The 20796-nt window shown below is 39.6% G+C and overlaps 1 protein-coding gene across 7 annotated transcripts in view; it reads left to right on the forward strand.

Annotated features, from left to right (window-relative positions):
- The window catches only part of WNK1 (WNK lysine deficient protein kinase 1), a 107114-nt gene that overhangs the window by 76259 nt on the left and 10059 nt on the right, over positions 1-20796 (forward strand). For all 7 annotated transcript variants that reach the window (XM_075051087.1, XM_075051088.1, XM_075051089.1 and 4 more), the window contains 15 exons: positions 958-1239; positions 1842-1933; positions 2487-2649; positions 3080-3196; positions 3927-4100; positions 4883-4934; positions 5096-5236; positions 5587-7013; positions 9736-9819; positions 14342-14428; positions 15131-15200; positions 16711-16790; positions 17341-17999; positions 18944-19146; positions 20392-20586. In XM_075051087.1, coding sequence (XP_074907188.1) covers positions 958-1239; positions 1842-1933; positions 2487-2649; positions 3080-3196; positions 3927-4100; positions 4883-4934; positions 5096-5236; positions 5587-7013; positions 9736-9819; positions 14342-14428; positions 15131-15200; positions 16711-16790; positions 17341-17999; positions 18944-19146; positions 20392-20586 — 3826 coding nt within the window. The remainder of the gene's footprint in view (positions 1-957; positions 1240-1841; positions 1934-2486; positions 2650-3079; positions 3197-3926; positions 4101-4882; positions 4935-5095; positions 5237-5586; positions 7014-9735; positions 9820-14341; positions 14429-15130; positions 15201-16710; positions 16791-17340; positions 18000-18943; positions 19147-20391; positions 20587-20796) is intronic.

Consider the following 20796-nt stretch of genomic DNA (forward strand, 5'->3'; position numbering starts at 1 on the left):
TTCAGATTTGGCAATGGAATTTATCTAAAATGACAGAATCATAGTGCAGGACTTTTATTTGTCCAGTGTTTCAATCACTGTGTGAAAGAGAACAGCTATATATACAAGAGGTCTGTCAACTTGGGGGTGGGGGAAATTGTAATTTTTAAAATGAGATGCGTGTTGGAAAGAAAATCAATGGCAAGATATTCAGTAATGTCAGTATTTCATTCCAAGTCTGGGAAGGGGAGCGGGGGGGATGACAGACATGGATTTTCTAGAAATACATCAGACGGCATGGATCTTGTATGTCACGTAAGTACCTGATGCTAGTCATGAAATGCTAGTCATGAAATGCTAGACTGGGCACAGACTGCTTCAGCTACTTTGTGTGATGACTGTAAAAATGGCAATCTGAATAGTGACAAAAATAGTGACTGAGCATATGATTGTTCTTCTATAACAAAAATTGTATAGATGTAGAAATTCTGTACTGGGATTATAAGGATGCTGTAGAACAGAAACAGTGTGTAGGAATGTTCCTTGGTTCCTGGGTCAGCTCATCACAAGAGGACAGGAAGAACACAGGAGTGTTTTTGCTATTAGTCTCAAGAATCAGCAGCAGTTGCATAACATCATCTGAGCAGTAGCTGTTCAGCCTGAAAATTGTTCAAACTCAGTTCAAGTCTCAGGCCTTAAAATACTAAGCCAAATAGGCAACTACGGGAGTTGGGAGATGAAGATTGTTTTGCCTAAGACTTGGGACTTTGAGTGGGAATTTGCTTGTTCAAGCATGCTGACTTGCAAGTTGAGCTTTGGCTATGTGAGCGGTTTGCTCTGTTTCTCTGGGAAGATTTTGGGAATGCCTGAACAAGTACAGAAGGTTGGAACATGCCCCTGAAATGGATATTTTTTTTTTTTCTCATTACCTAATTAGCTCTGACATTCACTGACTTGATTCCCTTATTTCTGTTACAGGGCTTCCCATCTCGGCTGCCACCTCAGTACCCAGGGGACTCGAATGTTGCATCTTCCTCTGCTGTGGCCTCTGTTAGCATTCCTTCTGCTGTGCTGTCCCCTCCCTTACCCACAGATGCAATGGCTCAGCCAGGCTATCTTGCTCCTGTTGTGCAGCCGTATGTGGAGCAGAACATTTTAGTTCCCATGGGCAGCCTAGGAGGACAGGTTCAAGTGCCCCAGCCTACAGTGAGTTTAGCACAACAGGCCTCATCTGCCTCCTCGCAGCAAGCAGCGTTGGAGGTAAATATGTTGAATATAATGTAACAATACATTTAGGGTGTTTGAATTATGCAACAATGTATGTGTGTGGGGAACTAATCCCTTCCATGCTTGTCTTCAGTCTGAAATTAATATTTCAAATGACCTTTTTCTTACAGCAGAATGTCATGCCAATGTGGGGACCTTGTTGCCACTGGCTGTTCTGTTGGGAAGTGAGTGTGCATCCTGCAGGCAAAAACCTGTTAACACTTCACTTCTTGCTAGTAACTGTAGAATATTTTTGCCATATCAAAGACAAACTGCAACCGATAGCCTTTGAGAATCTCTTGTTATGCCTGTTCTCTGCAGCGTCGTTCTTGCTAGGGAGAATTTGAATTGTCTGTGTGCTGCATTGGCTTGCCTTTTTTGCACATTCTGTTATAAAGACTGTGGCTGCATGGCAAACTGTAGTGACACATAGCAGTAGAAAGGATGGCTGATTTCCTCTCCCTACCCCTCCCCAGGTGACGGGGAGTGCTTTTAGCTTTACAACTGATTTGGGAGGAAACATTGAAGACTACTGGGTTACTTGAAAAGGAATGGTGTTCTTTGTGGGGGTTCTTGATGTAGGTTTCTATCCATAGGGTTCTCAGGGAGTCTCGCAGACTGCTCCTTCAGAGACCCTTCCAGCAACACAGCCTGCTCAGTCTACCCCTTTGGCTTCCTCTATGGATAGGTAAGCATTGTTTTCTTTTCACCAAACTGAATTTCAATTTCATGTGTTAATTATTCTTCCTTGGATGATCTTTAGGTATCTTTTTTCACCAGGGATTTTTTTTTTTCACTGAGTGTTCTTGGGGATGTGAGGAAATAAACTTCCTGGAGGAAAAATAGGCTTATGAGAGGTGGAGTAAGTTTTGATTTACAGCAGGGTTTGGAGGGAGTAAGTGATTTAACTTCTAATCCTTTTTTGTCGTGTCAAATGGATCATAAGGGATGTTTTTCTGTCCTTTTGGCACTTAAACAGAACTCAAACTCCAAATAGCTTAAAAACATATTCAGAAGATAAATTCGTACAACTCAGCTTGCAAGAGATATGTAACTAAATAATTACTATTAGAATTGCTATTCAAGCAACCTTAAGTGTTGACAGGACTCTTCCCCCCTACTCTGTGATTAACAGACATCTACTGCTATGCAGAAAAGAATACCACCTGGCAGGGTAAACTGTATTGTTGCAGTTATGGAGTCCATGGATACTAATGTGAAGTTGCTTTTTTTTTTTTTAGTGCACATTCTGATGTTGCTTCAGGATTGAGTGATGGCAATGAGAATGTTCCAGCTTCTAGCGGAAGGCACGAAGGGAGGACTACTAAACGTCATATGCGGAGATCTGTCCGCAGTCGCTCTCGCCATGAGAAGACTGCTAGGCCGAAACTGAGAATTCTAAATGTGAGTATTTTTTATTTTAGTGACAGTTTGGTAGTGATGATGCCTTTTTTGAGCTTCAAAAAGTTTCTTTTCCTTTGAGGAATGTGTGTGTTCTGTGGTCTTGTTCTGTGCCCCCCTGTCCTGCCCAAAGCCTACAAGCTATCTTCTGCTTCTGGACTCAGCATTCAAAACATCATCTATTAAGAGCTTTTTGGAGCATTAGATATGGCAAAATTGACTTGCTTAGCCACCAGTGATCCCACAGCCTATTGCAGAATATTTGATGATATCCTCAGAAAAGATGATGCTGTATATGGCACCATTTATTAGGCTGGAAGGAGAGAATGTATTTATATTAGACCAGTACTGTTGGTTTGTCTCCATGAGCTTTAAAGCAAAAGTCTTAGATGCTCATGCTTTTGGTTTTGAACTATTGTTTTCTTTGCTTTAGGTTTCAAATAAAGGTGATCGGGTAGTGGAATGCCAGCTAGAGACACACAATCGGAAAATGGTTACTTTCAAATTTGATTTGGATGGTGACAATCCTGAGGAAATAGCTTCAATTATGGTAAGATATGTTTGAGAGATGAAGAATGGAATCCAGTCTTAATCACAGTAGTAATATAAGCAGTCTTATTTTCTCATTTGTGTTTCAGAATTGTTCTTCCATGTAGCATGGCATGTGCTCACCTTACTGGTATGCAAGCACAACTAGAAACTCTGGGCACAGTCGTATACCAAATTGGCAATTAATATTGCATGTTCAGTTCACGTGAAAATTTGTGTCAGCTTTTACCTTAGAATTGTGGTTTTATCAAGTAAACCTGCTTATGGTTTTTTGCAGTCTAGTTTTTTGAAACACTGCAAACAACTTTCTGAAAGGGCCAGGTTAAACATATTCTGTTTGCTTTTCTAAGAGCAAACAGTGCTAGATCTTTAAAATTTAAACTTCAGCTTTGAGTCTTTTGTTGTTGTTCTCAACTGAAATGTACGTTACATTAGATAGGAGGAACTGCAGTAAGATAAGGCTGCTAATTCTAAATTTCACTGTGCTTAGCAAAGATTGAGGTGACAGTCTGATGAAGAAGCGAGATTGAATGTTGTTTCACAGCAAAGAATAAACCAGGGCAAATACTTCTGTGCTGGGGATAATTTTTAGAAACAATTCTTTTTCTCTGAGGCATTGCCATCTTTATCTTGTGCATAGGAACAGTAACACCAAGAGTAAATTATGGTTATTCAGTACATTGTTTTGAAATAATTTGTGGAAAATTATTGTTGCTTTGTTCTCTTTACAGGTGCAAAATGAGTTTATTTTAGCAACCGAGAGAGACTCATTCGTAGAACAGGTACGAGAGATCATTGAGAAAGCAGATGAAATGCTAAGTGAGGATGTAAGTGTGGAGCCAGAAGGTGATCAGGGTTTGGAGAGTATGCGGACAAAAGATGATGGCTTCTTTCCAGGATCGCAGGTATGTAAAGGATAGATTGCCTTAGCTATTTGTATTTTCCATTTTGGGTGGTATGGTTTTATGAGTAGAGCCAGCTAGAAATGGAAACTTCCTTTCTTGAGAAATACCAAGCTTAATAATTAAATGAGAAGACAAACAGAGAAAGCTTTGTATCAGCGAGAGCCTGAAATTCATTTAGAAAGCTAAAAAACATAGACTTCTTGCTTTTTGACATGTTCTAACGCTTCTGAAACTGCTGAATCTCCTAACAGTCCACTAAACAGACAATCTTAAATGCTGAGGCTTCTTGGATTTGAGGTTATTATGAGGTAGGACACTAAAACTGCCAGCCCCATGCTCTCACTAAACACAGAGCGCCTGGACTCAGGCCCTCTACCCAGTGAGCTACTAAGATATTGGATGGCTCAGTTAGGAACCACAGGTTTTGAAACTGGTTGCTGGGAATAAAAACATGACAATTCCTGAATCTCTGCCTTATTTCCACCCAGAACTAGTTTGAAACATCCATTTATCTGTGGAATGTTTAAGGAAATCAGTTGGACTTCCTATTAACAAAAGAGTGTTTAGATCCATTTGTTATATTGACAGTCACTAAGCTGAGGAGCTGTAAAAGCACTGTAGCTGACATTTATGTGGGCAGAATTCCACTAGTTTGATAATGGTGCTTGGGTCCAAGGTACTGCTTACCTTAAATGCCCACATTTCAGTAAGCTAGCATTTTAAGAACTATCTTGTGGGTTTCTGTTTCAGAATAGAACTTTAAATTTTATCTTACTTTACAGAAATTAGAGTTCAAACAGCCAGATCCTACATCTTCCATGCCACAAAGAATAGGTAAGTCTTTTGTGATTTTTTTCGGCAGTTACCTTTTTCTGTTTCAGCGGATGGGTGCAGCCAAGTTTTTATTTTGTATGATGGAGTGCACATTCCATATTGCAGGTTATGTATTTAGTTACAGCTATGTATCACTAAACATCTAACTTCTTTCTGTTTAGGGGTTCCTCCTAGCTCCTTTACCCAGGTTGTCCATTCTGCAGGAAGACGGTTTATTGTCAGCCCTGTCCCTGAGAGTCGGTTAAAAGAACAGGGCTTTTTCACATCTGCTGTTCCTGGAGGAAAAGAAACTCCGGATATGGGTAAGTTATCTAAACTCTTAAAATCTGATGGCTAAGGCATGTTCATCAAAACTCCAAAGTTAGTTAACTAAACTGTTCCTAAAGACCTCTTAAAGTACTTGGGGAAGTAAGGAACTGTCTGCGCCGGTAAGAAGTGATTATAATTTGGGTGATACTATGCAGGATTCACAGGATAAAAAATGGTGATGGGCTGTCTGCAAGACTCTGAAACCTTAATTCTGTATTTTAATGTAAGCCTGGATTTGTAAGTTTTTATTATGCTGAGAGGTAAATGTGGTCTTAGTCTAGCAATAGACAATAATACTGTGATGAACTTTTCCAGGTGGACTCACATTTTTCTGTTCTTCCAGTTGCTGCATCTCCACTGCATGGTCCTGGAATGAATCTCTCCCACTCGGCATCATCACTGAGCTTGCAGCAAGCTTTCTCTGAGATGGGGCATGCTCAAATGACAGAAGGACCTAGTACAGCTCCTCCAGTGTTCAACCAAACAATACCCCCATTTCCACCTGCACTTTCTACCATGGCGGGCAGCGGTGCACCTCCTGTGTCTGTGGCTGCTTCTTCAATATCTGTTCCCTCCAGCACAGGTGTTTCTCTTCCAGGATCTGTTACTTTGCCTGCAGAAAGTGCAACTGTTGGAGTTGCACCAAGTGCAAGTGTGCCAAGCTCTGTTTCTCCACCTCCAGCCTCACAACCTGGACAGCAATCGACAGGTGTCGCTTCCAGTGTGAGCACCCCTGCTTCTTTCTCCTTACCTACCACATCCCAGCCTGCTCAGCCAGTAACTGGAGACATTGCCCCCAGTATCAGCACACCATCGTCTTTGGCACTGCCATCTACCCAGGTTCCTGGTGTCACTGGTCTTGGTGTTGTTGCACCAGCTGTGACATCTCAGTCTACTCCTCAGATTGTAAGTAGTATGGCAGCACCACAGACATCTGTTGCTCTGTCTCTGGCTCAGAATGTGGCTTTGCAGCTTCCTCAGCTTAGTAGCAGTGGCTCTGTCTCCAGTCTGGCAGAAACAACAGTTGTAAGTGCTCCACAGTCGCTACCTGAGAGTGGGCAGTCTATGGATAAATCACAGCTCTGCAATGCAGCTGGCTTATCTCTTCCAATCTCTGCACCTTTATCATCCTCAGTAGCAACAAGTGTATGTGGTTCAGTCACTCAGCCAGTGATACATCCCTTACTTGTCCCATCAGGAATTACATCAACACCTGTCCTACCCCAGATTCCAGGTGCAACACCCATGTTGCCCCAGGTTCCCTTACCTGGTGTCTTACCACAACCAGTCACTAACTTGCCTGCAGTACAGCAAACTTTGATACACAGCCAGCCTCAACCAGCTCCATTACCCAATCAGCCTCATATTCACTGTCTGGAAGCTGATGCTGATGCTCAGTCTAAAGCTCCTGGTATCGATGATATAAAGACCCTGGAAGAAAAGCTACGGTCTCTCTTCAGTGAACATGGTAACGTGGGAACAGTGCATCCATCAGTATCTCTGGAGACATCATTGGTAATGGAAACTACAGTTATTCCTGGGATACCAACCACTGTCGTTGCACCAACGAAACCCCTGACATCCATTAGCACTTGTATACCTCCAAGCAGTTTGCCTCTTGGATCAACCGGCTTGCCAGTACTGACGCCAGTTGCTACTCCTGGGCAAGTGATCACCCCAGTCAGCTATATTTCGGCATCGAGCAGCATTGCAACAGCAGTAGTGAAACCAGGGACCTCTCCTTCAAAGCCCCCTCTTAGCAGGGTACCGGTAAGAAATGCAACATTTGTGTGAATATTGAAATATTGTAGGAAACAGCCTTCTTGAGCAGAATCCCTTTTATAAAGCAAAATATTTATTCAGGCAGAGGTGTCTTCATTTAATATAATACTGAAGGTTTTATACTCTGATTGTTTTTATTTATCCCAAGAGGTGTTTTATTTTGTTCGTATTGGGAAAAAAAAGTCCAGTTCTATATTGTGCCTCTGAGAGAGCTCTCTAGTGTTGTTGTTAATTTTTCCTACTCCTAAACTACAGCGTGAAGCAACTGTAGTTTCGTTTTTTGTGGGTTTTGTTGTTGTTGTTTTTTCAAATAGAATTTGGAAGGCTTGCTTTGAAAAGCTTTTTATCTTGTACATGATCACTATAATGAGAAAGGGTGGTTGTATGTTTCACAAAGTAGTCAGGATAGCTTAGCTTTTCTTCTTATCATTAGCCAGTTCCTCGAAGGCAAGGGTGATCCTGACTGAAAGTTTTTTTGTTTTGCTTTTTTTTGTTTTTAAAAGTCCTCTGCTGCTTATGTGGTGCCTGGATGCTCTTTTCCTTCCAAATGTTAGATTTGTGAAAGCAGAATTTTGAGAAGTTTAAAAGATATCTTGATATCCAAACCCAAACTTTTTTGTTTACTGAATCGTGCTCTTGAAACAAACACTCTTTCATAATGGTCATGACTTCTAGTAACCACTTGAGATGTGTTGTGGATGTTGTTACCTGCTCACTAACCAGATGTATCAATATGTGAAATTAGACCACCTATTTTCTTACAGATGGCTCCCCATCTTGGGAGACAGTGCATTTCAATATTTTAAACTATTGGTAGCCCTTTCCTTTTCAAAGTTAAATGGAAATAGGTTGAAGAAACTTTCAGGTGTTTAACAAACCAAAAACCTTAATACTCACTTCTTTTTGTTTCTGTAACATTCTTTTCCACTCATCAACGCTTTGTGTTGGTCTTCTTTATCCAGCCTTGCTATTAACCAGTTTCAGGCCACTCGAATTGAGCTAATGTGCTTAGCATCTCCATTCATTAGTAGTCTTTCCCTTGTACTCTTTGTAGTCAAAGTAGAAAATTTCCACAATGGAGGAGCGGGAATATGTGCAAAGGAAGTTGGAAGGAAATCTAGACACAAAGGCATTCATTTATATTGGAATGAAGTTGAGAATTAGAAGAGAAAGATTAGAAAATGATAAAAACTGGTATTGATTCAGGAGCAGTTAGAAACCTGCTAACTGCAAACTTGTAATTACAAAGGCTTAGGTTTAAATGTAATAAATGTTTGGGGGTTTTGATTGTCAGTTGTGGAAAATCTACCTCCTCTCTGAAGTTCTCACTTATCGATTAGTTTGTTTTTTTTCAAAGCTTCATTTTAGTTTCACTTTCTATGTTGGTTTTGAGCTTTAAGGAGCTTATTGCTTCAGTTTTCTGGGGTTTACTAAACTCTGTATTTTATTTTGTTTATGGCCAACCTGTTAACCTAGACAGTTAAATGTGTTTTGACTTGTCTTATGTATTTATTTAAAGTATGTATTGCCTGTTATTTATAAACTAAATGATTAACTTACCACAGCTTAAAAATTCATCACGCCTCAGAACAGGTAATGTCCATGTGTATGTTCCTAGTGCACAAAAAAGCTGAGGTAATGCAACTTGGTGTATTTCCTGCTGAAACTTTTTTGGAAGGATAGATAACTATGGAGTGTATCTGCACTGGGCAGTTACTACTGCAATTTGAACCATTAGTTAAGCTGTGGTAACATGACTGCAAGCTAGAACTGGTTCTGCTTGTTGAGGACTGGAGTAGACTTTGGGCCAATTACCCATATCCAGCAGCGCTCACTGTTGTACAAGGGAAGCCAGCTGACCAATGCTATAACTCATAAGGCTATCATGTGTTTCTCAAACTTCAAAGTCACGGTCAAGCCTCAAGATTACAGTTGAGAATAAGAATTGCAAATTGTGTAATGGATCACTTAATTTTCCCATTTCCCTAACAATGGAAATAACTAACTGGAATGTGCTGTCTGACCTGGCAGGGAGGCTTTGATGCCTCCTCCTAACCTTTCCAGTCTCTCTAACCTCTTCCACATAACCTGGGTGACTTCCCCCTACCCAGTTGCATGGCCTGGTCATCTTCTGTGGGTCATCAACACCCTTCAGGATCAAAAAAAGTGATGGATCAAGAGATTGGTGTGAGAGGTCTAGAAATCTGCTTCTCAACAAGTGCAGACATCCTCAGGCATGACAGTTCCTGTTCTCAAGTCCTGTTGCTTGGAACAATTTGTCAGAAGCATGAAGCTTGCTGTTGTTAATGGGCAGTTAACATAGATCTGTTGTAAGGACATTGAGTGCATTCTTGGACCCTTCTTGGAAACTTAATTGCTTTTTGAAATAATTATTGTAGCATTTCTTGCAGACTTGAAAATAATAACCCCAAGATGCTTTGTTTCTGGATGCAGCAGCTTGTTTAAACTGGACATTGTGGCTGCTTAAAGATAATCTGGATTAAAAAATAAAACAAAAGCAAACAAACAACTTCCCCCAGCTTTGTTGCAAAAATCCCTAAAGACTCTATGCTAACTCTCCAAGAAGTAGGTCTCTACAGAAAAAAATGCTGAGGCTTCTGTTGTATGACATGACTGACGGTAGCTTGGTATCTGATCCTTCTGTTGTTCCGTGTCTGATGGACTCGCGTTTCCTCTTCATTATCCATAGGTGCTACCAGTAGGTTCTGAACTTCCGGCTGGCACTCCATCCAGTGAGCCGCTGCCACCTTTTCCAGGACCTTCACTAACTCAGGTGCTACACAACTTGACAGATTTTATCTGCTGCTTTTCCTTTCAAAGAGCATGTTTTGATTAAACTCTCTATTGCATGTTATTAATGCCTTTTGTTTTTCTTTTCTTTTGACTGAGTAACCCCTTTTGTTTAACTGTAGCAGTAGCCAGAGTCACTTCAGCACTGGATATGTAGCTTGCCCTTCAGGATGCAGTACTCAGTGTCTGAAGTACAGGAACAATTAATCAGGCTTTGGGTTTTTTAGTGTGTTAACCTGAACTTTAGAGGGTTTTTAAAAACATAACACAGGTGAATGTGCATAAAACTTGAAACTGTTTTCTTCTTGAAAAGCGTATAGTAGCAAAATAATAGCTCTTTAGGGAAACAATATATACTGCAATTAAGTGTTAATGAAAATGCAAAATTGCTGGTGTTGTGAATTTCTGTTCTGGTTTTTTTGCGGCTTTTACTACACTCTGATTTCACTAGGCTTTCAGATTTCCAAAAGGTATTTGAAGCTCCTGATCATAAACATGAGTTGAAATGTAACAGTGGCTTCCCTTGCTTGGATTCTGTCCTTGTATGCAATAGTTAGCTTGGATATTTTGTATGTAAATTGGACAGGTGATCAGCTCAAGACCATGAAGAATAAATAGGTCTTCATGTCTGTCTAAAAAATAGACATGAGCCCCTTGCCCCGTAATTGAAAGAACTGTATTAAGACAAAACTGTTTCATGGATCTTCTACATGCTGTGTAATGAGATGTAACATGGGAACACTACACTTCAATATGCAGAGAAAAGCTGAAAAAATAACTGAACAAAACCCATGAGACCATGAGATAGAGTTGTGCTGCTTTTGAAAGAAGTTCGTGAATAAACACAAAGATGACTTTGTATAGAATTGTATTAAAGTACACTTGGCACAGAATTATCACCCCAATTTTATATTCAAACCTGTAAAGAAGATATGATTCAGGTGAATACATAGTGGTGCCTGCTTAAGGGTCAGAGTGCTTTTGTCTCAAATCTAGTGTTTTCCAGTGTACATGTGCTTCCTACAGTATTAACCTCTTCTACCTGTGGCTTAAGTCTGTAGTGAATAGTCTTAGAATATGTGTCCAAAAGCTTCACTTGAATTGGAGTCTGTCCTTTTATAGAAAGGAATTATTCACTTAAGTCTTAACTGTAATTTTAAAGTAATTCCCATAAAATAGCTGCAGTGTGAAAACTTGTACAATACTTATTAGCATTATGGACTGATTTTTTTTTTAATGCAGACTGAGCTAACCTTGATCAAGTCTTCCCCATAACACTCTGGTAACATTCTCCCTCTCATCTCTTGCAATGGCAGTCTTGAATTCAAGTTTTACTTGTGGAAGGGAATTTAAAATAAACTTTAGAAGTAATTTTAGTTCTATGCAAGATGTTCCTTTTTTGGGATTTACAATAGCTTGATGAGAAAACTTGGATCTGAAAGGATTTAAGCTGACTCGTACAAAAGAATAGTGTTAGAAAATTGCAAATTTAAACTGTGCTAAGGCAACTTTGGTTAATGAGCTGTCATGGCTCATGTTCTACAGCTAAAACTATAAAAACTGTATCACATGTATTAGGGTACTAATCTTCAAAGATACTATTGGAATAGTATTTCCATTTCTTTCTTTTACATGTGAGAACTATAGTATTGCCTGGTTCTGAAGACATGAGGAGAGTTGAGCAGCAGGGCATATTAGCTGCTTTCGTGTAGTTTTATGTTGGTTATGACATTAATAGTCCCTTTTTAACTTTCCAGCTTTTTTCCTCCAGTGCTCTCTATGCAGAAGCTCTGTCTTGATTCAGCAGTTTCTCTTATTCTCCCAGTAGATGTCATAATTTTGTGATCTGTTAAGAATCTCTCTTAGGCGGTCTAAGATTTACGTAGAGTATGTCCTGGAGGTTAGGATGGAAACAGTCTAGTGGACCTAAGTTACAGTGTGCTGAAAGTTGACATCTCATCCTGTCTATTGCTACTCTACCACCTTCTTGGTCTTCATCTGATGGAGCAAATGCAAATCAGTGACCTTAATCAAGGAGTCCTTGCAGGTGGCCTCTGTGTCCAGGACTACTTCTTGGTTGTCTCTTCTTTTTAATTAAAGCATGTTTAAATCTTTTGTAAGCAATGAGAATCAGTCCACTACTTGGAAAGTATTATTCAGTGTGAAAAGGCAGAAACTTGTGCTTTCTCTGTAAGAAAACTATGAAAGTGAATGTATGGCTCTTGAAACCTGTCATGAAAGGAGTGCTGCCGTATTTAGTTTTATGCAGTTTCTTTCTAGCAGGCTGAATGAGGACCATATTGCTGCCCTGTGTGTAATCAGGAAATGCGTATCTTCTGCCTCCAAACTGAGCAAGAAGCTGAATGACTTATGTAGAGCTATAAGATGATAGTGTTAGCAAGCAACACATTTTTTTCCTCCAGCTTCTAGAGGCAGAAGCTGGTTTATGCCTTTCAATCAGTTCTTTCTGAAGCATGGTTTTGCTGAAGAAGAGACAGCAATTTGGTGATAATTCTTATCTGTGTTCTTACCGTGAGCAAGGGTAGCAAATGGATCTAGAGGCAGGTGGTTAAAATCAGTCATGCTAAATTCATAGTCCTTTCTATGGTCATTGCTCGGAACTGGGTATATTAGTAATATTTTCCCCCAAACTCAAAGCCTTTGTAGCCACTTATGTGACTCAAGCCACTGTACCACTGCAAAAGGCTTATTCCTGTTTGTCATAGGTATTTCTGGCAGGATTTGTCATATGGAAGAGGCACAACTATAGGTCCCTTGCTTCTTCTCCTTTGCAAACAGCTTACCTAATTTTACTTCTCATTTGAACTCTAAAGCCTGTCTAGGAGTGAGACAAAATTGGAGGAGACCAGCTGGATCAAATCTAATTGACTGTTGAGAGCATTTGCTGCTATCACATAATATTATCTGGAAAATTACTGGCTTGTCTTTAAGTAGATAGGCTTTCCTTCCTTACTGCTTCTGTCAGTAGCTCATTACACAACTTTTTTTTTTTCTTTTTTTTTTTTTCTTTTCTTTCCTTAATACCAGACTCCTAATTTGTGGACAAAGTACATGTCATCTCAAGACCAGTTTTGGACAGTTTGTTCCTTAGTCTTAAATACCTGTTCTGTTTATTCCCTAATTGCTTTTTAAAGTGTATTTAGAGTAATTTTTCAAGCTTCATTTTTGTACCTGTGTTCCATAAGGAAATCTTTATTTCCTGATCATTCTGATGTTTCAGCTCTTTGACTACTTGAAGCAAATATCTTCTTGTGAGCATAAGTGATGAGAATTATATAGTATTTCAGGTGAAGTGTTCTCTTTATTTTACAGTATTATGGAATTAAATTAGCTCACTTCTCTGCTAAGCATTTGGATTTCTGAATGGAGTCAGAAGTCTGCATCTTCTTGTGCTTTTTTTTTTTTTTTGATGGAATTGATACAGGGTTTATTGTTCTTAGATTTTTTTTTTTTTTTTTGGTTGTGTTTTGAAATCCACAATTCAGGAAGACTGTCATCCTGGCAACCTGTTTGAAAGCATCTTTATGCTATTGTGTACCTCTAACTTTCAGTTTTTGAAAGTGGAAGGTAATGATTTTATGTTGCTGTGACCTCAGCTTCGGTTCTAAAAACAGATCTAGCTTTTTAATATGAAAGACATGGAAAGATTAGTGATGCTGAAGTTTGAATGGAAATTTCTACTCCATAGGGTCAGAATTCTAACTTAGTGATATCTGCCAACACTTTCTTCTTTCTTATGCATCTTATGGATATGGCCCTAATTATTAATTTTGAGTGAATCCAAACTTTTCTTATCTTTAAGATATTTTTAGGTATTCTTCTTCTCTTCCCCTCACCAATTCAGTTGGCCAAGTTTGAAAAATATCTTGAATGCCTGCTCAAACAGCTGAAATCTAAGTAATAAGAGAGATTCTGCCTTTCTCCCTTCCTCCTCTTCAAGTCAATCCATCCAGATAGCTTCTTTGAGGGAACTTGTAAGTGTGTGGTTGGGTTTTTTTGTTTTGTTTTGTTTTGTTTTTTAATTTAAATTTGTGTTATCCTCACTCGTGCTTTATCCATGCTTGCTTTTGAAATTATGGCATCTTTTTGATTTTTTTTTTCTTCTCTTTGACTTACTTTCTTCAAGATTTTAGATATTCCATAATACAAATTATCTCTGTTATCCAACCAAAAAATTTAGAACTTGGAGTCTTGCAGCATATTTACTCAGTTCTTAAAAGCAGGAATGCAAATTTTATGCTAACTTTAGGAAAACCAGAAGTTCCAGTTAATGCTTCTTTTCTGTTTTTTACCAAATATGTTGCTTAAATTGCTTCCAGTCTTACTATGCTATACATGTTAAATGTAAACATGTAGGAAGGGAACATGGTAGAAATATCAAAGCTGTACTGACTGCTTTAAATTTTAGTATTAAATATGGCTGTTTCTCAAATGTGATGTATTTCTCCTGAACTGGGACAGCTGTTTACTCTTTCCTTTCTCAGTCCCAACAGCCACTGGAAGATCTGGATGCTAAGCTGAGAAGAACCCTTAGTCCAGAGACTGTTCCAGTGACATCTGCTCCTGCCTGTGTACGTTTGCAATGTTGGCAGTTTAGTAGTCTTGAAAAACTGCAGTGTTTTCTCAAGGTCATGCTCTTAGGTCACTGCTTTTAATATCCCTACACCAGTCTTTAGACTTTTAAAAATAAAAATGAAGAGTCATCTTCCAGTTCGTGGGACTGAGTCAACCAAAACAGGAAAAATCTGTATGTTACAATAGATTACGTATTTCCTGAGACTGGTTTTGGTATTAGTTCTTAATCCAGCTTTTCTAGTGATGTCATTACTGTCACCAAACCAGAAGGAAAAGTGGCTATGGAATAAGGGGGAAGAGCACTAACCAAGCAGTATGTGATATGTCACTCTTAATTTGGGAGGGATGTTTAAAGTAGGGACCTGAAATTTTAGAAGACTATAATACTAAACTTTGTTACAGAATGAAGATAATAATTGACATTGTGATCTCCAAGTGGCTACTTATGCATTACTTTTGCGGAGCAGAAATGGGTGTTCTGCTGACAGCCTCATGGTTGTAAGGCATGCAAAATGTCTTGCTGATACTGCTTGCTTTGGAGGTTAAAAACTCTGCATTTGTCTTGTCGTGGGTCATACTTTGACCCTAGTGGACATAAAAGATTGTGTGGTATGCAGTATGGTGGATTTGTTGACATTCAATGAAATTGCTGATTCTTTTAATTTAATTTTATTTTGTTTTCCCCCTTGAACCTGTAGTCTGTGCCCTCAGTAGCATCTACAACGGTTACCGGGCTGGTGTCTACTGCAACACAGTCTCTGAAGGATGGTAAGACAGCCTTGATTATTTTAGATGGTTTCTCAGTATGGAGATATAATCCAAAATTGAACAGACTAGTAACTTAGAAGGATAGAGCCTTTTTCAGTAAGTCATACAATGACAACTTCTTAAGGATCGTATTAGTTTTTAGTAACTAGACTGAAAATTTCCACTGTAGCCCACGAGAGGGGAATGATGTATATGCATATTATAGTCGCTCATTTAAGATTTAAAGCTGTCCAAAATACTAAATTAAGACTTGCAAAGAATCTCCAGTATGCTGCTAAGGTACAGCTTCAGGATTTGAAGGAACTGTTTTCTGTCACGTGTTATGTTCTCAGCAACAACAGTAAGACTTCTTATCTTGCATCATCGTGTTGTGTTCAATGTGTAGGATACCTCTCCCTTACCTAAGAGTGTTTCCTTTCTATATAAATAGAGAAATGAAGGTTAAACTACCAAAAATTTAAGAAAGGTAGTAGGAAAACCAGACTCCCTTCTGGCTGCTTTAGAGCAACTGAAGGTTGACTGGATGATCAACAATTGAAGTCTGAATGATCAATGACTTTCAATTCTAAACTGAGTTTAATTGTTGGGGGCGGGGTGGGGGGGACCCAACAGCTTGCAAAATAGTTGAGAGTTTCCTGTCAGTATTCTCCTAATTGTTTTAATTTTAAAAATCTTCTTTTTTAAAAAAACTGTTGATGTGGTACTAAAATTATTTCTGAACTATCTAGTAAACATTATTTAACTTGCCTGTGCCTCTGAAGTTCAATGACAAACCTTCAAAAGCTAATAAAACCAGTAGGAAAATAAAATATTCCCATTTTGGTACGTTGGTAGTGAACTATACTGTAGAACTCATTTGTCTGCTAGAAACTGAGTTGGGTTTTGCCTGCTGAAGGTTTGAAGGTAAAATTAAACAAACTAGGAAGTTGCTTAATAAGCACAGCAAGCTGTCCAATAGAACTGATTTAAAACCAGAATGTTATTTCTCAGCTTTGTAACCTTATACTGCCAGTGCATACAGCAACAAAATTAGGAGCTGACACCTCAGAATCCAGCTCTGAAAGCTTCAGATAGACTGCTTTGAGTAAATGTGGTTTATAGCATTTCTTCAGCTTACCATTTTTATATTAATAAATTGTCCCCAGCATTTGTGAAAGTTAGGTAGTCATTGTGGGTATTGAATTAAAATAAGCTTTTTCTTACATAAATTCCAGTTCTGTTTTTTATTCTTTGGCTATTTCACATCCTTGTTTGAATCAGTGTGCTTTTTTTACTGCTATCTAAAAGTGCACTTTTGGCAAGTATACTGTGCAGGGAAACTTTATAGAAAAATACTTGCAGTTTGATGTTCTATATGGTAAAATTGAAAAAAAAGAGGTCAGGCTCCATGAATCCAAAAGCCTGTTAGGACTTAACTGACAGTTGAGTTTGAAGTAGATAAAAAGAAATGGTTGGAGTTCAAATAATATATTGCTCATTTTCTCCTTAATACCATTCTCCTTTTCCTTAGCTTCAGCATCCTGTGGTGGAGAGAGCAGTGCTACAGCTACCACAGCAGGAGCAGGTGTTCTTAAAATGGGACGGTTTCAGGTAGGAGATGTTAAACTGATTTGGTTGTTGGTACAGGATCTTGGAGCAGTTCCTGTGTAGTGCCTGCTCAGTGTGCCTCATGGTGGGCTTTTCTTTCTGGAGAAAATGTCCATGTTGAGCTTGTGAATGCAGTGCTTTGTGCAGATGGTGTTTTCATTCAGGGCAGAGATTGCACTAGATTATGTAGGTCTAGAGTTGTGAATACAGCATTTCATCATGTCAGGCCTTAGCTGTGTAACTGTTGGCCTTGGTCTTTAGTGTTAGCTGCATTTTAGCTAACAATGCTGGGATGTTCGCTGTATTATGTCCTGTTTGTGAAGGAATTCCCCTCTGAATTTGCTATGTTTCTTGGAGTGAATCCTCCAGATTGCTTAGAAGTACTATTTTGTGTGGCAGTGTCTTACTTGGAGGGATGCAGTAGCTTGCTTTGTGGCATACCAAGGAAACAAGTTATTTTCCCTCTCTCACATGCATCTTACTGTTCAGGTAAATAAAAGGATCATGTTAAGGAAGAACTAAGAAAGTCTGCATGATTGCATTTCTATTCTAGGTATCCGTGGCAGTGGATGACGTGCTAAAAGAGGGTGACAAACCTGAAACTAAGCCGGTGCAATTTGAAACCACCTCCACTGATTCTTCATCTCTTTCTGGCAGTAGCCCAGAGAGTACACTGGTAAAGCAGGCTGGCAGTCGGAAAAGCGAGGCTGTCGCTGACTCTTCCTTGGATGTGGTAGATGGCATTCCTCAGACAGTTCCTGTGCTGCAATTACCAGTAGATGTTGGTCAGCCTACTAAGGTTGGGCGCTTTCAGGTGACAACAACAACGGATCAAGTGGGGCGCTTTTCGGTGTTAAAGACTCAGGATGAGGTCAGCTGTGCAGAGAAGGAGCCAATGACTCTTCCTCTCTCTGTGGGCTTGGAACAAGTTGCTTCTTCAGCTGCAGCTCCGAAGAAAGAGTTGGAGTCAAGGCAGTCCCCACACATGAACGGTCCGTCCTCTGAACCGGAGGCCGCTTTCTTAAGCGGGTTGGCTAAGGATTTGGATGACGGCTCAGGGAGCCCAGACTCCCTCCAGCCCCTGGGGTCGAAGATCAGCCTCCCTGTTCAGAGCCTTAGCAACTCATTCAACTCTTCTTACATGAGCAGTGACAATGAGTCAGATATTGAAGATGAAGACTTGAAATTGGAACTCCGTCGGTTACGAGAGAAGTAAGGCTTTTTTCCTTGTGTGGTCACGTATGAAATATATGTAATAGGATTAATATGAATTCTAGCTATACTTTACTTTTCACAAAGAACAGAAGTGAACTTCTTTACGAGCCTCAACCTTTGCTAAGTATCAGGACACTTTGTCAGTGTTTATGTGGGAAGTAAGATTCTTTAGTGGGAAAGTAGTATACAGTTATAACAAAAAAGGTATATACATGTTTGCTGTACTGAATTTTCTAACCTGTAACCTTGTTGTATGTGTTTATATGTAGATTGATTGCTGCACTGTGGATAAGACTGCAGATATGTAGAAGCTTTTGCGTATCACTGAAATTTAGTAGTTAGTGGGAAAAGTGGTGTCTCATTTGAAAATGACACACAGCTCTGCATTTCTAATCGTTTTCCTTTTCCTGAAGAATCCTTGTTGGCTTAGAAAAAAATTTAGAAGTCAAGGAATGTGACCTACTAATTTATTTATGCTGGAAGTTGAAGTTTTTTTAGGGCAGCTGGCAATTTTAAATCTTTTGTATGCAACCCCTCTGAAAAAAACCTAAGGTAATACAAATGTAGAAGTCTCCAAGGCCATATGTCTCAGAAAATGAGTAATCTAGCTATTCCTGTAGCATTTTAATGCTGAATGATTTGATCTTCTGCAGTAGGTGTATGTTCCTGTTTGTACTTCCATTTATCCTGGTTTTATGATTACAACACTGGGGCCTTTGTGTTGGAATTCTAGCAAGGGTTAGAGCACAGTGGAAAATGGCAAGTGTTCTGCCATCTGCATTCAGTGGTTATTTGTGGAAAAGATTTATTTCCACCTTTCTTAAACGTTAATGAGAGTTTGACCGAAGAAGCTGGTCAAGCTTGACTGGAGGGGAGGGTTTGTATGCATGCATGTATATACATATAACTTTTGTAAGTCATACTCTTTGGTAACTTGTTAGGCACCTTAAAGAGATCCAGGAGCTGCAGAGTCGCCAGAAACAGGAGATTGAGTCACTATACATGAAATTGGGAAAGGCCCCACCTGCAGTAATTATTCCCCCAGCTGCACCCCTTTCAGGAAGGAGGAGACGACCTACTAAAGGAAAAGGCAGCAAGTCCAGTCGTAGCAGCTCCCAGGGAAACAAAAGCCCTCAACTATCAGGTAAGACTTTATTCAATTTTCTGAGTAGATAAAACACACAAGGTACTATCTCTGATTCTTAGATTTATGTCTGTCTCTCTGTCCTGTCTTTTGGAGGGGGGTATGTGTGTCCCAGTTCCTCCACAGCCTGGATTACTAGATCATTTTTGAAATTGCTTTTGCTATTTGGTAGTCTTGCTTGTGACTTCTGCAATCCACTGAAAGATACGCTTACATTGTTCTGTAAGAGCAGTTCTAAAGTTGTGATTTGTATTTTTTAGAGGTTACTCATAGGGCTCTGACTAGGAAGAAAAGTGTAAATTTACAGTATGGGGGAAAACTTTTATTTTATTTATTCATTTATTTATTTTTAAGATAAACTGCTCTTGTTGCCACCTGAAACTGATTTTGCGGAATGGGGCTGGTCTCTATAGTCATCTTCAGAGATATTTTTTCTCTACTTTAGTAGCAATTAAGCATGGTATTACTAGTGTCCTTACACTTCAGAAACTCAGTCACTGTTGATGGATGTTAAAGTAGTGATTTTTTTTTAATGGAGTTGAAATTTTTTTGTACTTACAAACTGAGAAACAGTTTCAATTGTCAAGGCTTCCTTTCTTACTAAAACCGTTCTTAGAATAAACAGGACTCAGAAAAATAGTTCTGTTTACTGTTTGAATGACATAGATGTCAGATGCTTGCTGGCTAATCGTAGATGTCTCTCAAATCCTGTAGCATTGAGTAAACCACACTGGAGGGCCAGCACTGCGAGCAGAAATATTTGTTACTGCTTCCTGCACATTCACTTCGGTAGTTCCCTGTCATGCCACAGTTTCTGTATCCAGTCACCCTGGCTGCTCATTTCTGTTTTGTTATATGATAGGGGAGCTATGTGTGAGCATGTGACAGTGAGCTAGCACAGAGTTGCCTTCAAACTTAAGTAAATAAGAATTTTTCTAGTCTTACTGCTTTCTCAGAAACTGGAATAGTTCCCTCCCTCTGCCTCCCCCTCTCTTGCCTGGGTTGTCATGCTTGACCAGAAGGTATCTGTGCCCCCCCCCCCCCCCCCCCCGCCCAGCACTTCTTCCTGTATCACTAGCATAATAGCTCAGCTGATCATTTGAGTGACTTCACTCCCTAGTAAATGTTCCAGTCAAATTTTACTCAGTTTTTAATCCTGTCCCTTGGGAACAACTACAGAAGCTTTGAAAATGATGTGGGGTAACTGAAATGTTGAACGACTTTTTGCCTTCCTTCTTCCTCTAGGCAATCTGTCAGCTCAAAGTGCACCATCAGTCTTGCCCCCACAGCAGACTCTTCATCCTCCTGGTAGTGTGCCAGAGACTGGGCAGAACCATTTGTTACAGCCCCTCAAACCTTCACCTTCTAGCGAAAATCTCTACTCTGCCTTTACCAGTGATGGTGCCCTTTCGGTACCAAGCCTTTCGGCACCGGGCCAAGGTAAGACTTGAAATGGAATTGGTGTCGAGCCTTGCACCTTTGTTACTGGTGAACGATCAACTGGATGACACTCTATTTTTAATACATAGCATAAAGTAGATTGGTAGTCTCCAACCTATGCATGGAGGCTGATAAGGGTGTTTTTTGCAACTAGATATCTACCTTCTCACACAGGTGAAGTGTGAGGTTGTTGAAGTAATGAATATATAG

Source organism: Buteo buteo, chromosome 19 (genome assembly GCF_964188355.1).
Source record: "Buteo buteo chromosome 19, bButBut1.hap1.1, whole genome shotgun sequence".
Lineage (NCBI taxonomy): Eukaryota > Metazoa > Chordata > Aves > Accipitriformes > Accipitridae > Buteo > Buteo buteo.